Source organism: Narcine bancroftii, chromosome 1, assembly GCF_036971445.1.
Source record: "Narcine bancroftii isolate sNarBan1 chromosome 1, sNarBan1.hap1, whole genome shotgun sequence".
NCBI lineage: Eukaryota > Metazoa > Chordata > Chondrichthyes > Torpediniformes > Narcinidae > Narcine > Narcine bancroftii.
In genome coordinates this window covers 394,394,543-394,416,545 of record NC_091469.1, presented here as the reverse complement: position 1 = coordinate 394,416,545, position 22,003 = coordinate 394,394,543, and the positions used below count along the sequence as shown (strand labels likewise).

At 38.6% G+C, this 22,003-nt stretch overlaps 1 protein-coding gene across 7 annotated transcripts in view; it reads left to right on the top strand.

Moving 5' to 3' along the window:
- The window catches only part of ica1 (islet cell autoantigen 1), a 165,736-nt gene that overhangs the window by 68,783 nt on the left and 74,950 nt on the right, over positions 1-22,003 (top strand). For all 7 annotated transcript variants that reach the window (XM_069913714.1, XM_069913717.1, XM_069913718.1 and 4 more), the window contains exons 6-8: positions 7,990-8,115; positions 15,013-15,111; positions 18,300-18,400. In XM_069913714.1, the coding sequence (XP_069769815.1) occupies positions 7,990-8,115; positions 15,013-15,111; positions 18,300-18,400 (326 nt within the window). The remainder of the gene's footprint in view (positions 1-7,989; positions 8,116-15,012; positions 15,112-18,299; positions 18,401-22,003) is intronic.

Here is a 22,003-nt window from a genome sequence, read left to right as displayed (position 1 = left end):
ACATTTTTTCTAGTTTCAATATTCAAAGTTTATTTTGCAGTAGTTAAATTAATTTCCTATTGTTCAGAATACTTGGAAATACTTCAGTTATTGTTCCAGAAGACTTGTAATTATGCAGATGGATCAGGAGTCCTTTGTAAATTTAAAATGAACTTCTTTGAAAGTAACTGAAACATGAATGAGGACATTAGCTCAAAAATAAATTTAAAAATTACAGAAATATAGATAGAATACTAGAAATATTAAGGTCACTGATGCTCTAAACATTTCAAAATTTGGGTAGTATTTATTTTAGTTCTTGCCTGCTATCAACAAGAAAATAGTGGGGAAATTCTTAATGATGAAAGCCTTATATAAACATGAATTGGATATTCAAAACTTTTGTCTTTGCATAAAATGTTTTTGGTGTCAATCTGTATATTAAACAGAACCTTCAATTATGATATTTACCCATCTATTTGTGGATTAGATGGTCTTCGGAGATGAATAGTTGCATCCCACTTGAAAAGGTTACATACAATCTCAGGAAGGGATATAATACCTTTGTAAAAAATCTGGCAGCTTTTTACCTCACTGACTTCAATATAGAGTTATGATTGCTACTGGCTAGCCGGTAGACCTCTGTAAAGATTTTAACACCGGTATTATCGTGTATCCATTGTTTTATTGTGTGCACTGACAATGGGATGATTTTTTTTTCATTCTTTCTGTTTATAGGATTTGTATAGAGGGAGGGATTTTCTTGATGTTTTACATTTGGTAAGATTGATTGTTAAGCATATTAAAATGATAAATAAAATTTTCCAAAAAAGATGATATTTAAAATTGAGCATACAAATCTATAATCTAGATGTCTTCCTACACTCTGAATTCAACTAAACTTCAGATGGTAGAAATCTGAGATGAAAAATAGAAAAAAATATCTTGAACAATCAGTAGGTCAGGCATATTTGTAGAAAGAAGCAAAGTCAATGCTCCAAGTCAAAGACAGTTTGCCAGAATTTAACAGGATGCTTTTTTAAAAACTGTTTTGTGATTAGACACTAGGGGGTTTGAGGGGCGGGGGCGGTGGGGAGGTTGCAGAGAGAACAATTTCCTTTCCTTCTATGTCGTACCTGTTTGCATCGCTACATTCCTTACATGACATTCTTTTGTGGTTTCCCATTATTTGATTTGGACATGAGAACAAAAAGAATGAAAACCACTAAACTGCTTTCATGCATAATTCTGTTGATGTACAGTGCCTCCCATAACGTCTGGAACAAGGACACATTTTTCTTTTTATTTGCCCCTGTCCTCGACAGTTTTAAATTTGTAATCAAATAATTTGTATGTGATTAAAGTGCACATTTCAGATTTTATTTCCTTCATCAACTTTGCATATATTTTGGTTTGACCATAGAAAAATCGCAACACTTTTTATACATAGTCCCCTCATTGTAGGGCACCATAATATTTGGGACTTAGCAATAACATACTATATTAAAGTAGTCATGTTTAGTACTTTGTTGCATATCCCTTGCATTCAATGACTGCTTGAAGTCTGATCTATAGACATCACCAGGTGCTGAGTATCTTCTCTGGTGCTGCTCTTCCAGGCCTTTACTGAAGCCATCTTCAGCTCCTACTTGTTTCAGGGGCTTATCCCCTTGTGTTTTCTCCTCAGCATATGGGAGGCATGCTCAGTAGATTTAGATGACTGACTTGCTATTCAAGAAATTTTGAGTTTTTAACTTTGAAAAACTCCTTTGTTTCTTTAGTAATATGTTTGGGATGAAGAGCTGTCTAATGAGTTTGGAGACATTTGCTTGAACTTGAGGAGATGAGATGTTTCTGTACACTTCAGAATTCATGTAACTGCTGTGGGCAGTAGCATCATCAATGAAGATAAATGCATCAGTATCTGTGGCAGCCATACATGCCCAGGCCATAACATACCCACCACCATGTTTCACAGATGAAATAGTATGCTTTGGTTCTTGGACATATACTTTGCACTGCCATACTTTGCTCTTGTCATCACTCTGATACATGTTAATCTGTTGACATTCACCGTTTTCCTGAATATTGCAGGTTCTTCTTTTAAATACTTGGCAAACTGTAATCTGGCCATCTTGTTTCTATTGCTAATTAGTGGTTTGCATCTTACAGTGTAGCCTCTGTTTTTTCCGTTCATGATGTCTGCAGACAGTAGTCATTGATATATCCACACCTGCCTCATGAAGAGTGTGTCTGATCTGTGGGACAGGTATTTGGGGATTTTTCTTCATTATGATGAGAATTCTTCTGTCATCAGCAATAGAAGTCATCCTTGGCCTACCAGTCCCTTTGTGATTACTGAGCTCACCAGTACGCTCTTTCTTCTGAATTATGTTCCAAACTGTTGATTTTGGGAATCCTATGGTTTGGGCGATATCTCTTACTGTTTAATTCTTGTTTTTCAGCCTCATAATGGCTTCTTTGACTTTCATTGACACAACTCTGGTCTTCATGTTGAAAATGACAACTACAGATTCCAGAGATGATCAAAAACTTAGAAGCAACCCTAGCTCTCTTGTACTGCTCTTGAAGCAATTAAACATACCTGAGTACTCTCAAACACCTGTGAAGCAAAATCTCCCAAACATACAAACCAAAATGTATAAAAAGAAAACCTTGAATGATATCTGGTATTGTGCACTTTAATCACTTGTGCATTGTTTACAAATTTAAAACTGTGGAGCACTGGCAAATAAAGGAAAAAAGGTCTTTGTCCCAAACATTATGGAGGGCACTGTAATTGCTTAATTTTCCCTGTTTGTTTTTTCTTCAAATAAAATACAAATCCGAGCTCTGACAGTGTATAATCAAGTGTCATGGATTCTGTTCCAACAAAATGATTAAGCATGCAAAATCATTGCAGCATCTGTTAGGAATGGAAATATTGCAATTAGATTTTCAAATATAAAATCTGGGAATATATTGTGTAATTTTTTTTGCATTAATGATAAAATGTGTGCAGATGTGCCGGAGCTGTTGAATGTAGTAGCAATTAAAAATCCTTTTCATTTAGCTAAGTTTGTTTTTCTGGAAAACATGCAATTAATATACTGTAGATAAGATCCAAAATATATTTTCATTATCATGAAGCAAATGGTAATCTCATGGAACAACAATGGTTACTATGCAGGAAGACTTTTGATCTGTTAGTGGAACAATTAAAAAAAACCCATAACTTTGTCACCCTCCATCTGCTTTGCATTTTCATTTTTTTTTACATTGTTATTAAAAGTTAAATTTACCACTGAAATAAATGAAAATGAAGGTGACGTTTCTGGGTTATTTGCTGCCACACTGCTGGAAGACACACAAGAACCCCAGGCAGGCTTGTGATTCCCACGGGAATGGTTGGAGAGTTGTGAGATTTTTCAAAAATGCATTAAAAATTAAATTTTTTGCAAAATGAATTTCAAATTTGTATAGTTGATGGATCTTAGAGCTTCCTGAGTAACATAAAAGGAAAATAAGTAACAATTAATGTATCAAATGAGAACAACTAAAATTTCTGTATTGGGGATCTAGTTTGGAAGAAGAGAGAGACAGGTATGGGCAACACAGAGCAAATGAGGTACTTGAAGTATCAAAATTGCAAGAAAAACCTAAAGAAAGAAATCAAGAAGGCTAAAAGAAGAAATGAGGTTGCTTTGGCAGACAATGTGAAGGAAAATCTTAAAGGTTTCTACATGTATATTAAGAGAAAATGGATAGTAAGGGACAAGATTGGTCCTTCAAAGATCAGAGTGGTCGGCTATGTATGGAGCCAAAGGAGATGGTGAAGAGCTTAAATGTTTTTTTCATCAGTATTCACTCAGGGAACTGGCACAAAGTTGTGGAAGTAAGGAAAACCAGCAGCGAGGCCATGGACACTATACAGATTAAAGGGGAGGCAGTCTTAAAAAAAAAAGGATGGATAAATCCTCAGGTCCTGACAAGATATTCCTTTGGTCCTTGAGAGAGGCTAGTGTAGAAATTGCAGGGGCTCTGGCAGAAATGTTTAAAATGTTCTTAGCCATGGGTGAGGTGTCAGAGGATTAGAGGATAGCTCATGTTGTTCTGTTGCTTGCTTTAAAAAAAAGTTCCAAAAGTAACTCTAGAAATTGTAGGCTGGTGATCCTGCTTTCAGTAGTAGGTAAATTATTGGAAGGTGTTCTAAGAGATAAAATATACAATTATTTGGATAGCCAAGGACTGATTAGGGAGAGTCGACATGGTTTTGCTCATGGAAGGCCGTGCTTAACCTATCTGATAGAGATTTTCAATGATATTCCCAGGAAAGTTCATGAAGGAAAGGCTGTGGATATTGTTTGCATGGACATTGGTAAGGCCTTTGACAAGGTCCCATATGGGAGGTTGTTCAGTAATCATGGTGAAGCAATAAACTGTATTGGACAATGTTTGGATGGAAGAAGCCAGAGAGAAGTGGCGGATGATTGCTTCTCAGACTGGAGGCCTGTGTCTAGTGATATGCCTCTGCGATCGGTAGAATATGGTAGAACAGAGGGATCTGGAAATACAGATGCGTAATTCCCTGAAAGTGGCATCACCCATAGATAGGGTTGTAAAGAGCATATTGGCCTTCATAATTCAAAGCATTGAGAATAGGAGTTGGGATGTTATGGTAGAGTTGTAGAAGACATTGGTGAGGCCGAATTTGGAGTATTGTATGCAGTTTTGATTACTAACTACCAGAAAGATATCAACAAGATAGCAAGAGTGTAGAGAAGATATAGTAGGACTTCAGGAACTGAGTTACAGGGAAAGGTTAAATGGGTTAGGACTTTATTCCCTGGAGTGTAGAAGAATGAGGGGAGATATGATAGAGGTATTTAAAATCATGAGGCAGATAGACAGTAAATATAGGTAGGCTTTTTCTACTGAGGGTGGGTGAAATACAAACCAGAGACAAGGTTTAAGGATGAAAGGGGAAAGGTTAAACAGGTTAGAAAGTTCTCAACCTTTTTCTTTCCACTTATGTACCACTTTATGCCATCGGTGTTCTATGATTAGTCAGGGATTGCTTAAGGTGGTATGTGGGTGGAAAGAAAATGTTCGAAAACCACTGTTTAATTGTACCTAATTGACTCATTATGTGCACGGTTTCATAACTCCAAAGGAAATGGACCAATGAAAATTTTTCTCAAGCAAAATATTTCAGTAACAATTGGGTCGGGAGCATTGATTTCTCAGCCTTCCCTTTCCACTCACATACCACCGTAAGCAATCCCTTACAGAGCACCGATGGCATGGGAATTACTTAAAGTGGTGTGTGAATGGAAAGAAAAGGTTGAGAACCACTGGTTTAGAAGGTGAGGGGGAACTTCTTCACATAAAATGGTGGGAGTGTGGAATGAGTTGCTAGCTGTATTGTGAATGTCACCTCAATTTTAACATTTAATAAGAATTTGGACAGGTATGTGGATGGGAGCGGTATGGAGGGTTATTCCCTAGATGCCAGTCAGTGGGAACTCGGCAGAAAAATGATATGGCACAGACTAGAAAGGTCGAAGGGCCTATTTCTGTGCTGTAATATTCTATGAATAGTTTGACTCAGCAATCCTGAATTTTCAATCATTGACTCAAAGCTTCTCCACAATCTGCAATTTTCTTACCTTGGAAATTGAGATAATGGATTTCTCTGACATAGAACAAGTATGGACTTCACAGACCCAGTGGCTTCAGTCCATACTCTTCATTTTGTGATGATGGCTCCAGCTACAAACACAACATTTTTATTGCAGGAAGGAAGCAAGGATTTGGTATGGAAAGGATCCGAGCAATCAGGATTAGTGATCAGAATGCAGAACTTGAAAGTGAAAGAGTTCATCTCGTGAAATAAAGACTTAATTGAGCATCAGGAAGCCATTAGTTAATAAATTCCATGGAAAAAATGCCATAACATCCCAGAAAATTACAGTGGGAAAATGTTCAACTCCAGTAGAGATCATTGATGGGAAATTACTGGAAGGGAGTTCACAAAGATATATTTAGATATGATAGGCAGGGATGCCAAAGATAAACTAATGGAACAATATTATCAAAAAGTAGACATGACAATTACAGAAATGTGCATTATTTTTGCCAATCTTCCATTTTCGCTTGTACCTTTCCCATATTACAATCGGCTTCAGTCTTGTTTAGCAGTTTTGTATGCAGCACCGTGTCAAAATCCTGCCACCCAGGCATCACACTTCATTAAGTCACAGAACCTTCCCTTCACTGTCCATGAAGTCCGGACCATGACCAAGTCATGCAGGGTCTGTGTGGAGCACAAATCTCACTTCTTTCACCCACCACATGCCCACATCATCAAGGCCACTCTGCCCTTCGAACAGGGCTCTGTATCGACTTCAAGGGCCTTTTGCCTTCCATTAAAAAATGTCTATTTCCTCTCAGTTGTAGACGAATACTCCCATTTCCCTTTGCCATTCCCTTGCCCTGACACCTCCAAAGCCACTGTTATCAAGGCGTTGATACATATCTTTACCATGTTTAGATACCCGGCATTCATCCACAGTGATCGGGGGTCCGGCTTCATGAGTGAGGAGCTGCCCCAGTACCTGGTAGCACGAGGCATTGCAGCTGGTCACACGACCAGCTACAACCTGAGGGAAATTGGCAGGTGGAGCGTGAAAACCGGGTGATCTGGAAGGCAGTCCTCCTGGCCCTGAGGTCCAAAGGCTGGTCCGTTGACTACTGGCAAGAGGCACTCCATGCCATATGGTTGCTTTTGAGCATGGCTACTCATCAGACCCCTCATGAGCGCCTTTTCTTGTTCCCTAGGAAATCGGCAACAGGCATCTCCCTCCCAGTTTGGCTAATATCTCCAGGACCAGTGCTCCTCTCCTAACATGAGGACCCACAAGTCCGACCCGCTGGTAGAGCAGGTGGTCCTCCTCCATTCTAACCAGAATTATGCCTACATCAGGTACCCCAATGGCCATGAGGACACCATCTCAATCAGGGATCTGGCACCAGCAGGGGACCCACCTCCCTAGCATCACTACTACCCAGCTCAACCTCTCCACTGTGGGTACCCTTGGCCTACTCAGGATTCAGGAACCGACTTCCTCCTTCCACCTCTCTGGAAAGCCCCACTCCTCGCAGACCAAACCCACCCGGCCACCTCCTTGCCGACGGACACCACTCTGCCCACACCACCATCCACTCCAGACCCAGCCAACTCTCTGGCAACCCCACCTCACTGACCTTTGACCAGGAGCCATCCCTGCAATGGTCTCAGAGACTCATACAGCTGCCAGACCGCCTGAACTTGTAAATACCACCCAGCACTGTTCCACATTTTAAGAAGGAGGTGAATGTGGTGATATGACCACCAGCCTACTCCAGGAGCGACCTCGGTACCTGCAGGAAGACCACCTAAGGGGCTGACTCCACCTGGCTTGCTGTCAATCAACCGATCTGGATATAAACCTGAGCTGGCCCCTCCTGGGCCAGTAACTGTGGAGCCATAGGGACTGAAATTGCAGTACAGCTTTTAATGGATTAAAGCCTGTAGTACAATCTCCTGCGTTTTTTGTGTCTGCTTGCTACCCCACAGGTTCTAATTTTCCTTCCAGTAAATCCAATCTCACATTTCTCATTAGCTAATCTTTTGCCCATTCATCAACATCGTTTGTATCTCCTTGCATCTTGCCATTCCACTTTCCATCTATTCACCACTTCTTTCTTCCAGGTATTTTGTGTTTGTTTATCTATCCCAGGATGGATCTCTATTGTACCCCACTGTTCATGAGTTGTGAACTAGAAAAGGACCCACTGTTTCCTGTTGGTTAGGCAAACTTCTTTCAAAATGTTCTGTTTTTGTGACTTGGGATTTTTTGAGGTGCTTGCCAAATGGGCCAATTTGGCTATAACTTGCTTCTTAAGCACACGATGATCTCCCCAAAATGATCATGAATCTTTACAGACTTCATTTCTTTATAATTGAAGGTCCAAGGCCAAGTTCGTCATACAAAGATTCACTTTGACCAATTAAAGAATGATGTGTGCCAGAAAGTGGACTTACTTGGAGCAAGTCGTTGCAATCTTCTGTCTCACATTTTAGCAACTTATCAGGTAAAAGCACTGAAACTTCATCTTATTGTGAGTTAGAATACTGGACAAATGTGATGAGCTACTTACAAGAAAAATGAGAGCAATGAAAAGATATAGAATAATTCTGTTTATTTTTATTTTCCCCACCTTGGTTAGTTATATATCACACCTGCTTTCAGATGAGGATAAATGGTGTCACAGTAAAATTAATTATGTTTGGATCTTCAGTGTTCACATTGACAAAATTATACTGAAACTCAAATTTGCTGAACTTCTGCATTATTTTAGTGTTTAGGTAAATTGTGCATTTATGACTGAGCATAAATATCCGATCCTGTAATAATTCTATGATTTGGTTTATGCATGTTATTGCTGGAGAGCCATGCTTCACTACTTAATTTTACAGCTGAAAACAACAATTCAATCTTTATTATTTATTGAATTCAAAATCTGATCATCTTTTCCACTGTAAATCCTAATGTGAATCAGAGAAATTCTTAATGTGGTCTTACGAGCTTGTGCTGCCCAAATACCCCCATACATTTTGAAGGGTGAGGGGGAATCGAGTCACCCAGAGGAAACCCAGCAGAGATGGGGAGAACTTGCTATCTCCTGACGGTCTGCACCAGATTTGAATCCAGGTCACTAGGAATGTAATAGCCTTGCACTAACCACTCGTTAACATGCTGCCCCTATATTATGCCACCTGCACATTGGAAGTTGGGTTAAATTCACTGTGTTTATTAATGTGCTACAGAGTTTGACTGCTGAACAGCTTGAAATTTATTGTGCACTTTATGTGATAAAACAGTAGTTTTTTTTTTAACCAGGATACAAAGGTGATAACGTATCTGTAATATAAGCCATATTTCCAACTCTAATACAATGATAAATGACAGTGGAGTCATGTGCAAATTTATGGATTGAGTTGGAAAGATGTTTAGCCACATAGTCTTGGGTAAACAGGGAGTGTAGTTGGGGGCTGAGTATATAGCCCTGTGGGGCTCCAGTGTCATAGAAGAGGTGTTACTAATCCTTACTGATTGCAGTCTGCAGGACTGGAAGTCCAGATGCAGTGGTGGATGCTGAGCCCAAGGTCTTGGACTTTGTGGATTTGAAACTATGGTGTTGAAGGCTTGGCTGCAGTCTGAATAGTAGTCAAATGTACGTGTCCTTCCTGTCCAGATATTTTGTGGCTGATTGTTGGGCCAGAGAGATGGTGCTGCTATGGAACTTAGGTAAATTAAAGTGGCACTGTTGCTGGTATCTGTGAGGTTTGCCTGGGACTCAACAAACTGTCTACTGGAGGAACTTAACAGGTCAAGCAACTTTGGTGGGAGAAAAGGAATGGTCAATGTTTCAGGCTAGAACCCTTCATCAAGATGTCTTGATGTTGCTTAACCACTGAGTTACTCCAACAGAACTCCAAAAGTTTAAAATTGTAAAAGTAAATGTTTTCTGCACAACCCCTTGGGAGCAAACATTCAGCCTGCAGCAGCTGTTTGAATAAAGTTTCAATAAAGTTGTGTTTGATTAAATTGGCTGCACCCAGGATGAAGAGCCACCAGCCACTGGGGCGATTCTCCTAAAGTGTCTCCCTATCCCTCCCTGCTAAGAGTCTTCATTAGTATATTAGGTACATTAGTAAGACTTTATCTGTAAACTTGAGGGAGGTGTTATTAATTATGAAGGTAGCACAGTTAGCATAGCAGCCAGTGCAATGCTGTTACAGCTGCAGTGACCAGGGTTCAAATTTAAAGGAAGATGCACTGAGGGCCTGACTGGGGCACTTGTGTGGAGCTGAGTCATGTTGTGCTGAGGGCCTCACTGGGACAAATGGCCTGTTGATGCTGCTCACTGCTGGGGTGACTCTCCCAAAGTGTCTCCCTATCCCTGCCTAGTAAGAGTCTTTATTAGTTTATTATTAGGTATATCAATAAGTTTTTATCTGTAAAAGGGGGAGGGGGTTAATTATGATGGCGACACGGTTAGTGTAGTGGCTAACACCATGCTGTTACAGCACCAGCGAGCAGGGTTCGAATGTAAATTTAAAATTTGTAAGTTTCAGGAATTACATGATTAAAGTGAACTTTACATAATTATAGACTAGAATACTGATTTTTTTTTTCAAATTCCTTTACATTGCCCTTTAAGTGGTATTTTCTTAATGTAGCTGTATTAGTTAGGCATTGCAAGAGTGAGTCTGAGACAACTGGAAAATTCCATTCCTGGCATCCATAATCCCTATAGTGCCAAATAATGGGATTTTACTGTACTTGGTGTGTTATGCGTGTAAATAGGAATTATATTTTCCAGCATGTAATGCACATGGTTAGGCAGAGACCAGAAGTGACATATGATGGGGATTGTCACTGGAAGTAGCTCAAGGAAAATAAAGTCGATTAAGTGTTAAACCCACGTAAAGTTATTCTTCTTGAAAGAACGAGCATAACATAGTGTCAGAAGTGTCTGAATAAGAGAAGACAATAGTTCCGTCATGGATAAGTTAAGTCTTCCCACACAGATGCAGTTTACTGGCAATCTAACTGATAATTGGAAAGGCTTCAAACAGCAATTCAACATTTATTTAGAAGCTGGTAGAATGGGAGAGATTGATGGAAAAGAAAGCATCTTTGTTTCTGTACGTGATGAGTGAATATTGCCTTGGACATCTATAACAGTTTTTGAATTGAGACAGCTTTCACATTGGGCCCTCTGTTGACAAAATTTGAGGAGTATTTTGTTCCAAGTAAAATTGTCATGTCTGAAAGATTCAAGTTTCTCTCCTGTGACTAGAAACAAGGTATGGGCTTTGACCAATGCTTATCCGAGCTTCGCGCACTGAGTAAGTCCTGTGAATTTGGAGATTTCAAAAATTCACAGAATAGTGTGCAGAATTCCAGATAATGGGCTGAGAGAAAAACTGTTGCTGGAAAAGGCTGAGAATATGTGAAGGGGAACAGAGCCCATACGAGCACAAGCTAAGGAGCTGCACAGGATAGACACAACAGTGCATGTGATGAAAACAGATTAACAGCAGACCAGGAGTTTCCCAAAGTAACAACAAAGCAAAGTGGTAAGTTCAAGCAGCAATTTCTGCAGGAGCAGAGGTAGACATATTCCAAGATGTGTCCTGCCTATGGAAAGTCCTTCTATAAATATGGGAAGAAGAATCATTGAGCAAAGTGCCGCAAAGCAGGGGATACCAAGAGAAAGATATACATAGTGGATGAAGAAATGGAGGAATTCTTCATGCATTCATTACAGACTGCAGCTGGCAAAATGGAATGGATTGTTCCAGTGATTGTAAATGAGACAGTAATTCCATTTAAGCTTGACACCGGAGCCCAGGTGAATCTGTTATCTATGGACGATTACAAGACCCTCACTGTAAAGAGCAAGATTTATTCAGTGAAATTAAAAGTGACAGGCAACACTGGAGAGAACATAACAGAAAAAGGAGGCTGCATGGTGACCTTCAAACACAAAGGGCAGCATCTAAAGTCACAGATACTGATTGTAGAGAGTATGGCCAATATTGCATCTGAGAGCATGTGAAGAGCTCGGCCTGGGGAAAACAGTTTTTGTAGTAGCTTCATAGGCCAAAGATAAGCACACAGAACTCATGGATATCTACATTGGAGAAGTGATACTTTAATGTACAGAGAGAGTCAACCTCATAACATGACACAAATGACAAACTGGAAAATGAATTGCCAAATAAGGATGCCTTCTTACACCAGCTAAAGGACAAAGATAGGCAGTTACAGGACGTCTGGAACTGGCTGAACAGAAATTGCAGCAAACAATGAAGTGAGCAGAAGCGTTACCAGAAGAAGAAGCTGAACTTGCCCAGTGAATTTCAGCGTTGGCATAGGCTGAAGAGTGACATGGCAGCATAGAAGAACATTTAAGACATTAGAGACTCAGCTGGAAGAAAAGAATCAGGAACTGAAAAGGGCCTTACAGAGGGAAAATGAATGAAGAACACAATAAGTGACTGTGAGGCACAATGGACAGATTGTTGGCATAGTCTAATGAGCAGCTTCAGCTGCATCCAAAAGAAAGAATGGCTGGATTAGAGGATAAGAATATATCAATACAAGAATCTGAACTCTTAAGAAAATAATATGAAGAGTCCCTTTATGATAAGGAATTGGAAAATGCAAGCCATCTTCTTTCAACTACAAAGCTTAAAGGAGCTGCCACACTATCAGGAGGAACTGGCAGCTATGTTGCCTACTGCAGATCAATTGCTATTGGCAAAACTCGAACATAAGAGAGTGAATAAATGTTTGGGTGAAATAAGTGGAGATGAAAGCACTGCTTCTGAAGTGCAAGTGTGAAGAATATGAACATATGCAAAAATCTGTGGCAAATCTCTCAGCAAAATCAGAAGATACCATAAAGGAAATTTATCATTTACAAAAATGCACTGATGAGGCGAATGAGCATGCTTCATTACTCAACAGGGAGAATCAGAGATACAAAATGCAAATGTGTCAGACCTTTCATAGCAGAATAGGTGCTTTTGATGGAACAATAAGATGCGTGAGGAAATCATATTTGACGTGAAGGTGAAGTCAGTTCTGCTGACATAAGCCGTTCTCAGCATCTGGTGACCCATTATAATGTTGAGGAACTGCAACAGCAAAGTCAACAGCTACTGGTGACTGCTCGTGAACTTGCTGATAAACAGGAACCTCTTCATGGATTTCTGAACTTCAGCTGAATCTTGCGGATGCGCTGAATGAACTTGAACGACTTCATGAAGCCAGAAGTCATCAGATGCATCTAGTGGAAGGAGACTAACTGCAGAATGTAGATACTTTTGTTAGGTTGACATAATATTGTGTTTGCCTTTTGGTTTTTTTAAAGGGGAAAGTGTAAATAAGAACTACATTTCCCTGCATGCAATGAGAATGGTTGGCTGGAACCAGAAGTGACATATGATGGGGGTTGTCACTCGAAGTCAGTTGCAGCAGCTCAAGGAAAATAATGTCAGTTAACAGAAAACCCACGTAAAGTAATTCTTCTTAAAAGAACGAGCAAAACACTTGGCTTTGTGAATCTTTCACTAGGGCACATAGATTCCTCTGCTACTTTATAATCAAAATGTTATATTCTTGTGCATCTTACAAGTGGGAATTATTTCAAATATTACTGTCAGTTTACTTGTATCAGCAAAATATACATTATTTAAATCTAATCACATTTCAGTTTTTGAAGTCCAGTGACTGCCATTGGATGTCTCATCCCAGTTGATCCAACTCAATCCCCCAATTTCCTATCTGCTTCAAAAGCATTCGGACCTATCAGATTGATAGAAACTTGCTATGACTATTTCTCTTTGGAAAATCGTACATCATTACCGTGCACCACCTTCCTTCTCTTTGTGCACGAGAAATGTGAAATTTAATATCTGTAAAGTTGTAGCAATGGATGATGATTTTTTTTTTGCATCTCAATATTAATCTATGTCTCTTCTGAGCCTAAAAAAACAGCTTGTGCATAGAGCAACAATTCCATGATTCTTTCAATGTCCTTTGGTTGTCTTGCTGTTTTACCAGGAAGTTTTAGTGATCTGATTCTTTAAAGTTACTACCTTTGCTCGAATCTCCTTTTATTTTGATCAGTTTTGACATAATCATTAAACTTGCTCTATTGTTTCATTTTAAAAAAAATGTTATTTACATTAATCTGTCATAAATGTCAAGAAAAATGGGTCAGCTTTTTATCAGAATAAAGCATTGCAGATGCTAAAAATATGGTGCGCAAGTAGGAAATACTGGAAAAACAATAAAGGTCAGACAGCAAAGGGAGAGTTGAATTTTTAGGTAGAAGACTTGGGATCCTTGTTTTTCAAATGAGGTTGAAAGCAAATGTAGCCATTTAAAACTCCACATAAAACTTGAAGGATGATATTTAATTTAGTTTGTTGCTTCTCTTTAAGTTTCCCAGGTCTAACAAATGTATATTTTAATATTTGATCATTCTTTTGGAGGGTAGAACAGTTCATTTATAAGTGATGTAACACAGGCTAATTTTTAAATATATTCAGTTTACCTTGCTAGTTTATAGCCCAATTTTAAATATTTTGACAAGGAAGGGCTTCTAATTCAATGCTAAAAAACCATGGAGCAAAGGCTTTTATGGAGGTTTCATTTAGTGGGATCATACTAATGCCTTTAGCCTGTGAATTTGCACTGCAAAAGATTCAGAAATTTGAAAATGATCACCTTCATTAAAATCACCTCCACATGCAAAATCTAATACTAGTTTTAAAAATGTTTGACTGTCTTCAACGTAGCTTTGCCTGTATGAGATTACAGTGCTACAGCTGTCTTTTCCATGATTTTATTGAAATATGTAGTTATTTTTGTATTATATGCACTTATCTTTATCACATGAAGGAAACTATTTGGTTTATAGACTGTGCGAGTTCACAGAGCAAGCCCATCAATCTTATTCCCCAACTTGCCTCCCTGTCAACAATTTCCTTTGTATGCCCACTAACTCAACTCTGCGTCATACACCCACACCTACAATTAAAGCACATCTTTGGAATAGTTGAGGAAACCAGAGCATCTAAATGAACCCATCCAGACACAAGGAAAACATGCAAGCTCCACACAGATACCACCAGGGGGTTTGCTATAGTACTGAGACAATTTTGCTGCTACATTAATGCTTTGGAAATCTGAACCTGATGGCTGTCAAAAAATGTTGTATACTATTTTGCTGCTATTGAGAATTAGTTAATTCAATAATCAATGTGGCAAAACAAAGGGGTATTTGAAGATCTGTAACTTTAAAAAAAAATCTTTTCCACTCTACATCTGAAATCTGAACTTAACAGAGAACTGTAAGCAGTGAATAAATTGAGAATGATACAACATTTTTTTTTCCCTGATTCAGACGACATTACTCCATTTTTGGGAAAAGACATCGCACACCATGGCAGCTATTCATGAAAGTTTCAAAGGGTACCAGCCATATGAGTTTGCAATGTTGAAGGTAAATGTTTATTTAGGTTTGCATGTTCATTATTGCTATGTGGTGGTTTGGAGGGAAAAAATTATTGATTCTATCTTTTCTAAAATGTTCTTATTGATGTTGAAAAGAGTTTCCAATGCTGTTTGAAATTTTTAAAACTACACTTGTGAGCAACATAATTGACATACAAAATATTAATAAAGCGAGTATAACAATACCATAGGGTAGTGTCAGAATATATAAAAAACATTGTACCTTTAGTATTTAGTATGCTCTCTGAATATATTTTTATTAAAAATTAACTTTTTTCCATTCACTGCTTCCCTTACCCCCACCCAGTCCTGAACATGTTAACTTGGAACTTGGCTGGTGCCAACTACTTTCTCTGAAAGAAACCAGAGCATGAAAACTCCTTGGTCTGTTCATTTTTTAGTGTTGCTACCAAAATATTTGTGACTCGTGTTTCAGGGCAGTACAGTGGCATAGAGGTACACAAAAGTGCTGAAGAACCTCGGGTCACACAGCATTCATAGAAAGCAAAAGGCAGTTGCCATTTCTGACCTGAACATCTGCAGGTTTCTTGTTTATCTCCACAGTGGTATAGCAATTAGAATTCGTGCTTCAATCCTAATGCTGTCCATGTGGACTATGCAAGTTCTCCCTATGCCTGTGTGGATTTCTGCTAGGTGTTCCGATTTATTCCTTCATCCCAAAAAAACAGGTTGGTAGGTTAATTGACAAACAATAAATTAATTGTCTTCAAATTTTTTTTGTCCTCTGAATAGCCTGTTTTATTTCTGGTATTTTTGTATTCAGGCTTAAATAGCAGCTTGCTTTTGCCACAGAGAAAAATGTTACTATGTGAAGTTGGGTACAGAGAAAATTGTTCTTTCTTCTCACTTGCTTTGTTAGGCTCTATCTAGGTGGGAGAAAATGAAGATACTATTTTCTAATTTTTTAAAATTTAGACATATAGCACTGTAACAGGCCAATTGGGCCCACTAGTCCATGCTGCCCATAAGGGTGTAAATTGAAGGGTGGGAGGAAACTGGAGCCCCCGGAGAAACCTGCGCATACACAGGGAGAATGTGCAAACTCCTTACAGACAGCATGGGATTCGAACGCAGGTCCAGTCCCAATTACTGGCCCTGTAAAGGCATTGTGCTAACCGCTGCACCAAATGTGCTGCCCATTTATTTATATTGTGTTTGTGCTGCAAAATTCACCAGCCGCAGAATTTTTACAATGAGGAGACATTGTACTTTTTTCCAATAAGTTTGAAAATGAACAGATTTGAACAACATTATTAGGAAAAAGAGAATATACTTTTACTTACATAAAAAAAAAGTGACTTGGAAATTCCATCATTCAGAGGGAACAGCTTCCACATAAAATATGACAATTGCATGTCTTGAAGTTATTGATCTACTAATATGTGGGTTCATGCCTTATAACTGAGTTAGTGCAAATAAACCATGTCACAATTTTAAAAAGATGAATTTAATAAACTGATATTAATTGGATCACTAATTAGATTTAATCTTTCTGTGGCTGGTTCTCAATTAAGATGCAATTAACAGGTGAAATTGCGTTCTCATGAGGAAGCTACTTGGTCTCTGGCATGTCCTTCAATATTAACCATTCAACCATATCACAGTGGTTAGTGGTCTCTTGACCATTGTGGTCTCCAGGATCTGACTTAGAGGACTATTTCCAGTTGCTCCTTGTAAAAATTGCTTCCTGATTTTGGTCCTGCCCCTATATCAGGAGTGCCCAATTCTTTTTGGTTGTGAGCCACATACAGAAAAATATAAGGAGTTAACAATATTAAGCCTGGAGTTTTCAACCAGTTACATTGCAAGAAAAATGGTGTTTTTAGACCAGAAAACCTCTTTGCCATCAAATTCATTTTTCATCAAAATAACTATACAACACTACTGAACACTTTAACTGTTTCCATTACAGTTATTTCTGTATCTGCTGCTCTCAAATTTAATTTAAATGAATACAATAAAATTTTCATTCAAAAAGCAGTACAAAATTAAAAGCTGGGTGCAAAAGAATAGGAGAAATGATCAAGAAAGAGACAAGGCCATCTCCAACATTCCTCCACAATTCTCAGTGAATACAGTTCATGGCCCAAGTGTCCACCTTAATGATTATGATGCAATGAGTAAATCTGTAGATAGGGCATTAAAGTTAACAAATTTCTTGCAAATCAAACAAACACACTTACTCTTGACTTCTGTGAAAAAGTATTAATTTTCCCACCATGTTTGAAATTTTCTGTATTCCTTTGCTATTTTTCTGTTTTTTTGGTTCTGCTATGTTTAATCCACTGAGGTAATTTTTTTAACGGAGGTAAACATCAATAAGTAACATTGCAATGGTCCGTCTCGGACAGGGTTCTCAACCTTTTTCTTTCCACTCACATATCACTTCATGTATTTCCTATGCCATCGGTGCTCTGTGATTAGTAAGGGATTGTTTAAGGAGGTATGTGGGTGGAAAGAAAAAGGTTGAAAACTACTGTTTAAATCGTATCTAATTAACTCATGGTTTCATAACTCCAAAGGAAATGAGCCATTAACAATTTTTCTCGAGCAAAATATTTCAGTAACATTTGGGTCCAGAGGAGTGATTCTCAACCTTCCCTTCCCAATCACATACCACCTTAAGCAATCCCTTACTAATCACAGAGCACTGCTGGCATAGGGATTACTTAAAATGGAAAGGAAAAGGTTGAGAACCACTGTTCTAGGAGTTGTTCAAAATGTCAGCAACATCGAATATTGAAACTTAGAAGTGCAATGTATATACAGTGAAATTTATTGTTAGAAACTATGTTATAACAGGCCATATTCCATTTTATTTTTAAAATTCACCCTGGGCCACTTAAAAATGATAATAGGCTGCAAATGACCCAGGCCCTGTAGTTTGGCCACCCCTGCTCAAGTCCTATCTTGAGCTAACTTGAAATAGTATTCTGGATTAATCTTGGATAAAATAGATTAGACAGAGTGTATGAATAACTAAATGTGTGCATTGTGCCCAGCAAAGAGGTGAAAGTGGAGTTGTTAATTGCCACATTCATGTCACGTTTCTCCTTTGAGTATCTTCCTTTACAAGATGGCACTGTTAGAAAGCAACATATTATAGGTTCTGAAACTGCTGAATGTATAATATTCTCTAAATTTCCTATTTTTCAGATTTTACAAGGACCTGTAAATAAATTGATAGAACAGGGGTCACAAGAAGAAAATAATGCAAAGCATAATGTGACAAAGGATGCAACTGATAAAGATGATGAGTAAGTTGGGGGGGAGGGGGGGGTGGCTGGGTTGCTGTACAAATATTCAGAAAGAGGTGTAGAGTTCACCTGAACAAGTTGAAATATACTTGATTTTTGTGTTTATGTAATTAGACCATTCTTGCTGTCTTCTTCTTTGGCTTGGCTTCGCGGACGAAGATTTATGGAGGGGGTAAAAAGTCCACGTCAGCTGCAGGCTCGTTTGTGGCTGACAAGTCCGATGCGGGACAGGCAGACACGGTTGCAGCGGCTGCAGGGGAAAATTGGTTGGTTGGGGTTGGGTGTTGGGTTTTTCCTCCTTTGCCTTTTGTCAGTGAGGTGGGCTCTGCGGTCTTCTTCAAAGGAGGTTGCTGCCCGCCAAACTGTGAGGCGCCAAGATGCACGGTTTGAGGCGTTATCAGCCCACTGGCGGTGGTCAATGTGGCAGGCACCAAGAGATTTCTTTAGGCAGTCCTTGTACCTTTTCTTTGGTGCACCTCTGTCACGGTGGCCAGTGGAGAGCTCGCCATATAACACGATCTTGGGAAGGCGATGGTCCTCCATTCTGGAGACGTGACCCATCCAGCGCAGCTGGATCTTCAGCAGCGTGGACTTGCTGTAACTGGTCTCAAAATCACAAGTGCTGCTTGTACCAATGTATTTCTCATTGTGCTGGGTTTTCTGAATGTTGGCAGTGTACCATATGTAAATGCCTGAGACTGCAGAATGAGAGGGCAGAGTTTCCTGTGCAGAGTAATACTAGTTCAGAACACCATCACTTTTTAACTCCTCACTGGTGAGCACTAAAACTGGCAAAAGCATCTTTGACAATGCTGCTGGTACTTCTGGGTACTCCTATACTGCATCATTGGATTCTCCATGGAATCCAGTAGGTTGAACTTCTGCAGATTAACCAGCTCCCAGGTTCTGCCAGCATACAATCTGCACATAAGCTTTCTTTTGCCTGCAACTAGGGAATACTGCTTTAACCTGTTTCTGCTGTGTTGAAATACAGGCTGGATAAAGAAGATGTAGTGGATGTTGTGTATTTGTATTTTCAGAAAGTTTTTGACAAGTTGCCGCACACAAGGCCTCTTATCTTTTTTTTTGAAATTTGTATTTAAAGTTTCCATCCATGTAATTATAATGATAGAATAAATACTTAATAAAATTTGAAAATTAGTGGTTACATGATGTGTTACAAGATCAAACCAGCAACCACAAAGAAGGCATATCACACAGGGGTAAAGATGAACAATTACTTTATTAACAAAAATTCACCTTCAAACTTTAATTCAATATCCCCCCTTTTTATTACTATGCAAATTTCTATAACAGTGTAAAACTAATACATTCCCTAGCCTAAATATAACATATGTAATTAAAGTCTAAGTTATATTTCTAACCAGCCCACAGAAAAACAGACACAAAACACACAAAACTTTGATCTCAACAGAAGCAAGGATCATAAACAAAATTCAGTTTGTTTGGTAAACTGAAGCCAAAAGATCTTTGTGAGAGAGAGAGAGAGAGAGAGAGAGAGCACAAAATTCGAAGTCATCTTGTGTTGCTTGCAGAGAGAGGAACCACTGGCTTGGACCGGATCCTTCTAGCTACCTTCGGAATGTTCATCCTTTTTGAAATCCCAACATTCTAAACTGTCCTCCAGCCCATGACTCATGTTTTGGGCCTTCTTCCACTCCACAGCACCCCCCAGTGGTGGTTTATTGTCCAAGTCCAGACATTTTTAGATCATTTTCTGCACATGCTCAGTCCGTCTCCCACTCTCTCAGCAGTCCACCTTCACCTTGGCTCTCTAAGGTAAACTGTCACTTTTCAACACAAAACCACACAACACGGGTCAATACACAACACAACTCCGTAACACATGATATCAACCTCTTCCCCCTTACCCACCCTCCCCTTCCATTTCACCCCAACCACTATAAACATAATTATGTCAATAGATACAATATATAATTATATTTTTTAAAAATTCTATAAAGAGTAAGAAAAAGTAATATCAGTCTGGATTGCACAAAGGATTGGCTCACACACTGCAATTTTACAGTATTAATCAACTTTGGGGAAGAAGATTATACAGGTCTTAAAAAGCTGGAAGTGCATTCTTACATATTTAGCCCTAAACTTTGCATATACAGGCTCCATATTTGTACAAAGGTTGAATATTTATTTCTCAAATTATATATAATCTTCTCCAAGGGTATACGACTTTGAATTTCTGAGTGCCATCTTTCCATGCCCAAATGCACATCTGATTTTCAAGTTATTGCAATAAACTGTTTTGCCATCGCTAAAACTATTTTAATAAATATAACTTGATAAAATGATAGATTTAATTCAGGTCTTGTTCTTTCTATATTCCACAACAAAAATAAATCTGGATTTTGTGGGATAACAATCCCAGTAATCTGTCCCAAAAACTTTCCTAAATCCATCCAAAAAGTTCTAACTTTAGAACCTGATGAAGTAGAGTGTAAAAAGGTTCCTACTTCTTCACCACATCTAAAATATTTATCTGATAAATCCAATTTCATTTTATGCAATTTTTGCAGTGTGAAATATAATTGATGCAAATAATTATATTGAACTAAACTGTATCTGACATTTGTAATATTTCTCATACAATCTTGGCAGAGTTCTGCCCATCTTCTCTCATTAATATTTAAATTAACCTTCCATTTCTGTCTAGATTTATATATTCCCTTTTTAATAGTACCTGCTTGTAACAAAAGATGCATTGCAGAAATAATTTTTTTAGTATAATCTCTCCTAATACCTCCAGTTCACGACCAGCAAGCAAATATATTATTGGACCTAGTTTTTCCTGCAAATTCCCCCTCAGTTGGAGATAGTGTTATGAGCCCAGAGGACCCCAAAACCCAACAGCAATAGAAATTCACCAAGACAAATGGTAACTTAAAGAACAGTTGATTTTAATTTTCTTTAAACATAAAAACAGGATCAAACTTTAACTTATTACTATTAACTTAACCCCCTTCTAATTCTAAGTGCACGTGTATATAATGTGTATCTATTCAGGAAAATTATTTGCTTTAACATATAATAATAACATAACAATATACAGCACGGAAACAGGCCATTAGGCCCTTCTAGTCCGCACCGAACCAAACACCCCTCTCTAGTCCCACCTCCCTGCACAATGCCCATAATCCAATCATTTCCTTCTCACTTCTCCAAGTTCACCGGTATCAGGCAATTCTTATACTATACACAGAATTTAACATTTATGAATTTTCACCAGGCTCTGGAGCTTAAAGGTAAATGGTTACTGCTCAGGAAGGTTCTAGTTGGTTTCAGAGAGAGATTTGTTGCTCATTGGACACACACAAATTGATTCCCTCCAATCAGTCACTTCAGTGTCTTGCCAAAGAAACTTGCCCCATCGTGGGTTTTCCAAATGATAACCTCTTCTTCCAAGTCACCACAGAGTTCCTCTTATTTCCCTTATTTAAGGAGAAACATTCTAGCCAGCCATTTCCTCTTGTAAGAACTACAAGGGGTTTCAACAGGCTGAACTCAGAACTCAGAAATTATCTTCAAAATTGGGTTTTCAACAAGCTTGCCATATTTCAGCCTCCC